This window comes from Eupeodes corollae, chromosome 3 (genome assembly GCF_945859685.1).
Source record: "Eupeodes corollae chromosome 3, idEupCoro1.1, whole genome shotgun sequence".
Taxonomy (NCBI): domain Eukaryota; kingdom Metazoa; phylum Arthropoda; class Insecta; order Diptera; family Syrphidae; genus Eupeodes; species Eupeodes corollae.
The window spans coordinates 91,786,859-91,795,876 of NC_079149.1; the positions used below are offsets into that span (position 1 = coordinate 91,786,859).

Here is a 9,018-nt window from a genome sequence, read left to right on the forward strand (position 1 = left end):
TGTATCGCTATCATCCTTCCCTTAATCTCTCCTTCCTCATTGAATTTGAAAACATTTTTTTTAGGGCTGATTTCTCCAAACTTAACAATCTTCTTAGCTCAGCCGACTTCAATTAAGATCAATCCACTTACTGTATTGAAGAATCAGTACCGTTCTCTCGTAAAAAAGACTTCACCTCTGCTCCCCCTTAATACAACAAAGAGCTTCGTAGCCTAAGAAATAGCCGTAACAAGCTTTGGAAGATCTTTTTATAGTCCAAATCTGATCACAACAACTATCTTCTCGCCTATAATTAATACCTTAACCAAATGGGAAAAAAGAAGCTGGGATGTGACCCACACTGATAACTTCCCATCCCGTCTGTCGATTTGTCTTGCTTAAAAGTTTGTCTATATGAACTCGTATCAATTTTTACCAAATTTGCGTACCATTTTTTGTAGATTTTATTTTTTATGAAAAACCGGACTGTTGGATTTGTGTATAAAAATTACTAAATATCTAAAACAATATTTTCTGTGAAATAAAATAAGTTTTAAGCCAATATTTTTAATTTTTAAAAAGCTATTTGAGTCGAAAGTAAATTTTTACCAAGTTTTAGTATTGTTTTTTTTTGAGTTTTATTTTTTGTAAAAAAAAAAACTTTCAATTCGATTTTTTTCAAAATTTTCTCGAATGTTGAAACAAATATTTCTTATAAGATAAAATTAGTTTAAAGCCAATATTTCAAAGTTTTGAAAAGATATTTGAGTGGAAAATCAATTTTTACCAACTTTTGTTAAATTTTGTTAAGGTTTTTATTTTGTGTACAAAAATTGTCAATTCGATTTTTCCCAACATTTTTCAGAATGTTCAAAAAACATAATTTCTTATAAGATAAAATAAGTTTGAAGCCTAATTTTCAAGTTTTTGAAAAGATATTTGAATCGATATTCAATTTTTACCAAGTTTGAGTAATGTTTTTTTTTTAGATTTTTATTTTTTATAAAAAAAACTGTCAATTCGATTTTTCCCAAAAATTTATTAGATGTCAAAAACATTATTCTTCGTTGCACAACATTTTTTTGGAAATGAAATCATATTTTAGTCGTAAAACTTTGGAGGTGACAAATTTTTTTATTCAGTTTTATTGATTTATTAAAAAATCCGTTAAATAATTTTTTTTTTTAAATATACTTCTTTGATATCACGTTACAATATATTCTATAAAATTGAATTCAAGTCTCTAGCGTTTTTGGTTCGTAAGATATTTAGGGTTAACCAAAATTTTCACCTTCTTTTTTTAACTGCTATGGTAAAAAACCACCAACACAATTTTCTGGAGAGCCCTTTCTGCATCTTTCTGCCTTATTATCTGTATAACAAAATTTATTTGAAATCGATATCTCTTCTAGTTCTTGAGCTATGGACGACTAAAAAAACGTCACGAACATACGGACGTACGAATATACGTACACACGCACGCACAGACATCTTTCTAAAAATCTTTTATTTCGACTCTAGGGACCTTGAAACGTCCAGAAATGTCAAAATTTTCAATTTGGCAAATCGGACCCATTACAATAACTTCAAGTTAATAATCAAACAAAAACTATTTTAAGATTCAAAATTTTGTCTTAAAAATAAGTTTGTCTTGAAAAATTTAAATGCCATTTTTTAAATCAAAAAATTCTTAATTTTTCAAATATTTTTTTTTTAAATTAGAGCGGTTTTTTTAAATTAATTTTTATATATAAAATTTTTCAATTTTGTTCTTAAAATATTTTTGGTATGCAGTTGTTTAGCGATTGTAAAAAGACGGTCTACATTTGAATTTCGTTAAAAATGTTGAACCGTTTTTGAGATATAGAATTTTGAAAAAAAAAAATTCAATATTTTTTTAAAAGTTCAAAAAATAAAAAAATTGCACTTTTGATAATCAAATATGGTTAAGGCAGTATAAGAGCTTATTCGAAAGAAAAAATATTGAAATCGGATCATAAGTTGCTGAGAAAATTAAAAACAAAATAACGGTTCTATGTGCGGTACCTTTCCTGGGCAATACAAAAATAAGTTTTTCTTATTAAAAGAAGCCAAGTTACAAAATAAAATTTTAGAGAAAATTCGAAATATAGTTTTTTGACCAAAAAATTGTATGGGTGCCTCTGTTAGTTTTGATCTTAAAAAAAATCAAAAAAACGCCTGCTCAAAACCTTAACTTCGAAGTTTGAACTCAATCGACAAAATGGCTTAGGCTGTAGGAACGTGGACAGACAGACAGAAACGACCGGTAGGAATCGCGGAACCCACTTTTTTCGACTTCTCTACCATCGTAATATCATGTTTGATTAAAATCTCGAGTTCGCAAGCCACACTGATAACTTCCCAAGTCGTCTGTCGATTTGTCTTGCTTAAAAGATTAGTATGAGATTGAGTTTTGTTAAAAGTTGTCAGTTAAATTGTTCTAAAAAAAAATAGAAATTACCAACAATATTTTGCATATGATAAAAGAGTTTTATTTTAAAATCTATTTTGATTAACGAGATTTTTATTCGGAAACCAATTTTTACCATTTTTGATTAATTTGAAGCCAATATCTGCTATTATTCACGAGATATCGAGAACCGTAATTTTACAAACAACTGTTTTTTTTTTATATTGCACGCGCACTCAAGGGGATATGAATATGAATTGATGGGCATTCCTAAAAGAACGAGTATTACGGTTGAATTGTTTGAGGGGAGGAATGCAACTGGCTATTTCATTAGAGCATTGCTTATGGAAGTAGCGATAGAATAATGAGAGACATGAAACCTTACGACGGTGGTCGAGAGATGCAAAAGTTTCAGTTAGACGATGGTCACCTATCATTTTTAGAGCTCTCTTTTGAATTCTGTCCAAGAGACTCAAGTGGGTTATAGGAGCACCTGCCCAAATATGGAAATTGTACTCAAGTTTTGGACGAATATAGGCTTTTTTTAAATTATAGCCAGATCAGAAGGGGTAAAAAACTTCTTGCATCGTCGGAGAAAATCTAAACACTTAGCAGCATTTTTGGCGATGTCAAATACGTGATCACTCCACAACAAGTGGTTTGTAATGCACATACCTAGGACTGATAGCTGTTCAGTCTCCTCGATGGAAGTACCACTCATGGATAGTGGCATTTTGGGAGGGTTACGCTTTTGCGACAGTAGACAGCATTGAGTTTTCGAACAATTAAATGAGGAAGAGCGTCGGAGACAAAACGGAGCCCTTGGCACACCAGCGTATATTTTATGAATATCAGATTTAAACCCGTCTAATACTACTTGAATTGAACGATCCGAAAGGTAATTTCTAACCCAACGAAGAAAGGATTCATCAATACCAAATGCACGCATTTTCGTTAAGAGAGCTTCGTGCCAAACTCTATCAAATGCCTTTGAAATATCAAGTGCAATAATCTTACTTTCTCCAAAACGATGTAAAGATTTGTTCCACTGTTCGGTGAGATAAACCATGAGATCACCAGTGGACCTATTGCAACGAAAGCCATACTGCCGGTCATTAAGAAGTTTTCGTGTTTCAAGATATTTCTTAACCTGAAAATTGATCAGCGTTTCCATGACCTTGGAAAGAAGGGAAGAAGGTGCAATTGGACGATAGTTGGATGGTGAGGAGGATTCGACTTTTTTAGGGACAGGCTGGACAAATGCAGTTTTCCATCCACTCGGAAAGAGACCTTTAGAATAGGACAGATGGAAAAGCTTACGCAGTGGTTTTGCCAGCGTTGAAGAACACCTCTTCAGAACAATAGCGGTGATACTATCCGGGCCAGCGGATTTGTGAATGTCAAGATTTTTAAGTACTCTAGTAACTGAACGAGTGCGAAAGAAGATTCGTCCCATAGAATCGTTAACGCTTTCAAGTACAGGCGGAGTCATGTCACTCACTGGCAGCATCGAATTAACAGCAAACTGTGCTGCAAGCAAATTGGCTTTATCAATCGAGCTTACATAGGGAGTGTCATTGAAAACAAGCGTCGGAAACGACGAAGACGTAATGTTACGCACATTTTGTACGAATGACCAGAAATTTTTACTACCATTGGGACATTGTAGTATTTTTTGCCGTAATTTCTGGTCATGCAAAAATTTAATGCGTCGTATATGTCCGATACAGGTCTTTCTAGCTTGTTTAAACTTATTCCGGTTTTCCTCAGTTGGGTTGGGTTTGTAATTCCGGAAACTTACATTTTTGGTTCTAATAACTTCTTTACAGCTCGAATCAAACCATGAGTTTTCTTTGGGTTTGATAGAAATTTCTCATTCCGCAAAGAATTAAGTTTGTAATCATATCTACACTGAGATCCACGTCACTATCGAGGAAGCATAGTGAACAGTTAAAGTTCCTGAAGAATTCATTGAGACCGTCCCAGTTGGATTTTGAAAAGATATTTGATTAAATAATCAATTTTTACCGACTTTTAGTGATGTTGTTTTGTTTTTATTTTTTATAAAAAAATCTTTCATTTCTATTTTTCTCAAAATCTTACGAGATGTCAAAAACGTTATTCTTTGTTGCACAAAATTATTTTTGGAGATAAAATCATATTTTATTGGTAAAATATTCGAGGTGACAGATATTTTTTTAAATATTTTTTGGTCTATAAAAAAACCGTTTATGGGACATTTTTCCAAAAATATACTTATTTGATATCACGTTACAATATGTACACAGTTTAAAATTTAATTCAAGTCTCTAGCGTATTGGTTCGTGATATATTTTGGGTTAATCAACATTTTCACTTTTTTTTTTTAATATTTTTGAGAGTCCTTTCTGCATCATTATCTGCGTAGCACAATTTATTTGAAGTCGATATCTTTACCGGTTCTTAAGCTATGTACGACGAAAAAAACGTCGCGAACGCACGGACGTATAAGCGAACGTACAGATGCACGCGTAAACATTTCTCTAAAAATCTTTTTATTTCGACTCTAGGGACTTCGAAACGTCGAGAAACGTCAACATTTTCAATTCGACAAATCGGACTGATTACAATAGCTTCCTATGGGAAGTTAAAAATAACATATCACAACCTGTGGGGTTACCATTTAAACAAAATGCATCATACTTCCGTTGATATGCTCAAATGCTGCACTGATTAGGAAGAGCCGTACACTAGTTCACACTAGATATAAATTCTTAGACAGACACTTCTCCTATAATCTTGAAGAACCCGACAAAATGTCAGAAAACAGCCAATTCGTCTTAATCAAAGGCTAGAACAACGTATTCCATATGGATCATAGATTTTAATTATATCTTTTCTTTTAGGGAACTTCAATACTTCAGCGTATCAATTTAGTTTTTTGAAAGTTGTGGAATAAATTTCTTGAAATAGAGTTTAAGGCCAGTCATAATTTACATCAAATAAAGCATGGTTTAACGCTGACAGTTTACAATTCTACAAATTTAAAACTTGTCTGACAAATCTGTATTTCATAAAATATTGACAGGTGACAAATTTGTCAAAAAATACAATGTTAAAGGAAGTGGCCCATATTTGAGCCCAGGGCGTACATACCTATAAGATAGTACCAAATGAAAGTATCCGTTCAGTCCAATAAACTCTGCATAACAAACATTCATCGAAGTAATCAAATAGACTGAAGGAAATTTTGTTGTCATTTCGGCTGATAAATTAATTATCTCCCTTACTCCGCTGGTAGCTTATGGGAATGAAAATAATATTTTCTTCTTGGTCCCGTGAATCACTCCACTTTGCGACATCAACGCCAATAATGCGGCATGTGATCGGCCTAAAAATGTTTGCCCATGAGAGTACTATGGTCTTTATACACAAAGATACATCTCATTTAAAGTCCAACAAAGTTGATGAAATCGCTGCCGAATTGCTCAGAGCAGCATTCAATGACGTGGGAAATAGTATGCACTATCTCATCTGCAAAGTGTGGCTGATTAAGGGAATCTCAGCATAGTTTGCCCGATCAGCAAAAAAGAAGACCCTCTGAATTGGGCAAACTAAAGTGGCTTCAGTCTCCTTAACATCGCGTATAATATTATTTCTGCCGTATTATGTAAAAGTATGACGACTTTGCCAACAACCTGATTGGTCCGTATCATTGATTTCAAGACAACATACGAGAGTATCCAGAGAAGAATTTTACAGAGCAATGACTAGTTTTGGCATTCCTGTCAAACCGATGAAGAATGCACGTTGCATTCATTCTAACCGATACTTTTGATGTCAAAAAAGTTTTAGACAAGGCGATGCACTATCATGCACTTTTTCAACATCGTTCTGGAAAGAATGGTGCAAAACTCAAACGGAGGATTACCCTTGGAAGTCGCTGCTTCTTCGGAAAAGCTAGCTAGGGACCGAATTACAGCGCCACCTTAAGAATGCAAGTAAAATGACTATTTCATGTGGTTTAATGACCAGAAGCTTTTTTGGGCACGAAATCGAGTTCAATCACATAATTATTAAAATATTTGTTTTCGAAACACTTTAATATATATTTTTTGTATCGTTCATTGTTTTTATATTTTTTTATTTTTTAATAAAGCTTCAATAACAAAAAATAACACAATTTAGAATGGACTACAAACAAACATATAATTATGGCACTTCCGTCAAAATTTCAAATTGGCAAGATCGAATATTGTCTTATCCGCTCGATAATTCAAACCCAAAGGTTTTATCTAATTTTATAATTCTTATTAGTTGCTTAAATTTTTAAAATTTTTTTTTAAGTCAAAAGGGTCATCGCATTATCGAGCTTTAGGAGATTCAAATCTTCTTTTCATTCCGAAAACAACAACTCAAGAACAACAAGAATCTGGAATACTAACTAAATCTGAAGCACGGCAAGTTGCCAAGGGTGAAATTAATTTTGTTACGTATCCTATGAATGAGTAAGATTTTACTTAGTTTTTTTTAAATTTGAAAATCGTTTTTACGCATGGTTTATGCGTTTACTCTGAATTTATAACAAACATATAAGACAATAATTATTAATCATTTAGTGTAAATGTAAGTAATGTTTTTTAGTTTTCGTTTCGACAATTATGAACCCAAAGAATCTCCTTACGTCGAGCCTAAGATATCAACTTATCAGGAAGTCTTCAAACCACCGCGACCATTGACTAAAAATTTAGATTGCTGTGAAAAAGTCTTACATCCACTTTTCAATAAAATTCCAAAAAATGATTTTGAAATGCTTCCTACATCAACAAATAAGTTCATGGATGACCATTTAGTGAAAATTGCTGAAGGCAGAAAGAAAATTAATTTTTTTCGACAGATACGGTGAGATATTGTAGAATTTAGTGGTGAAAAATTATGTGTTTACATCTGTTTTTTTTTTTTATTTTTAGAAATACTTCAAACATATTTTGTTGAAAAAATTACGGTCCTTATATTGATTAAATTTTCACTGTTAAAACTAGCGCACTCTATATTTTCACTGCAAGAACATAAAAAGCTTTTTGAAGTTTAAAAAAGCTCTTAGCTGAGTAAATCAAGTGGAAGAGACCTTTTGAGTTTATAAACTATTAAAATAGATGTCGCTACGTTTGAATACGCAAAAATTGAAATTAAAATCTGAAAAAGTTGAAAATTAAAGCAATAAATTGATAAATTACAAGTAAATTCGTTTTTAGATGCAAACTTGTTAAAATGACACAAAGAGGGAGATATATGTATGTGCATTGTTCGCTATCTGTATGTTTAATTTTGAAACAGAATGCTATTTGGCAACTGTCATTTCTTAACATTTGACAAGTAAAACTGAGCTATCGTTTTTTGTCGTTCTTAAAACCTAATATTGGAAAATTGTAATTTAAAAATAAATACATAAGGTTGCACAGTCCATTCAGCTAGGGCCTAGTGCCTTAAAATTCTCCGCCAATGCTGGGGTGGAATCGGCTAAGGTGATAGTTGACTATCATTTTTTGATAATCAAATTGATTTGCATTACGTCTGTTTTAAGAAGATTCAACTTTATTCAATTCGATTAAACAATTTCAGATTCAAATTGTCAAAATTTGTTGTTGCCTTGGTGAAATTTTAATGATTCTTTTAAAATATCTAAGTAAAAGTATCAAATTGGCTGATTTTGAATTAAATTCTTACCTTGTAAGCTTTGTCGATCACAGGAATGTGTTTTTTTAAAGAAACAAAGTGAACTAAGATAATTTCCAGTCGTTAGTGTAAGCGTTTGGTAGCACTATTTCGAATAAACGTATTTGTTTTAAAAATGACTACCGCATTTCTTTGTGACAGCCTTTTAGGTATCAATTATTCACCTTACGTATATATATGTAGATCAAATTCGATCATTTTGATCGTCATTTATCAACAATCACCTCTGCCGATTCCACGCTTTCTCAAACTAGCCGTTCGGATTCGGCCTAAAATTGAAGGTCCCTTCCATTCCTGACAACAGTACTTGCAGGAATGGTTGAGAGTTGTAAGCCACTAGGCCCTGGTTCCCAACGGACTGTTGCGCCACCCAATTTATTAATTTATTTTGTCAAAAAGTAAAAAAAACAACATGGCCTTCACGAGCTGCTAAAATTAACCCGTCTAAATCCTTGATAAGCTATAATGAGTTGAGTGAATTTTGCGAAGTCAAAAACATAAACCCTATAAGCTGTCAATTTAGAATTAGAACCCCACTTCTAATGTACTTTCGTCTATTTGAACGAAGCGTCCATGCCCACCAACTTCTTGATTCTTAAAGAAGTGGTCAACGATAACCTCGACGTAGTAGCTATACCAATCCGTTATGGTTCTCGTTGACACACAACTTTAAGAAGTGAAGTGAAGTTTTCAATTATCACCTTTTCGTAGGGAAATTTCCGCATAAAACTGTACATGAGGTATATTATCCCTTCTACAGGGATATACATTCCTCTTCAAATCAAGTCTCAATCGAACGTGATATTTTTTTAAGTCTGTTTCAAGCTGGTTTTCGTGAGGGCTTTTCAACGGTTGACTATGTTTTTGATTTATGGAGTATTGCTGTTTTTTAT

At 32.7% G+C, this 9,018-nt stretch overlaps 1 protein-coding gene across 1 annotated transcript; it reads left to right on the forward strand.

The window, feature by feature from the left end:
* The first annotated feature begins 6,506 nt into the window (after positions 1 to 6,506).
* On the forward strand, positions 6,507 to 7,635 carry LOC129952310 (uncharacterized). The gene is made up of 4 exons (XM_056064827.1): positions 6,507 to 6,677; positions 6,737 to 6,897; positions 7,034 to 7,291; positions 7,360 to 7,635. The coding sequence occupies exons 1-4, from the start codon at positions 6,579 to 6,581 to the stop codon at positions 7,382 to 7,384; spliced, it is 543 nt and encodes a 180-aa protein (XP_055920802.1). The 5' UTR covers positions 6,507 to 6,578; the 3' UTR covers positions 7,385 to 7,635.
* The last annotated feature ends 1,383 nt before the right edge of the window (positions 7,636 to 9,018 follow it).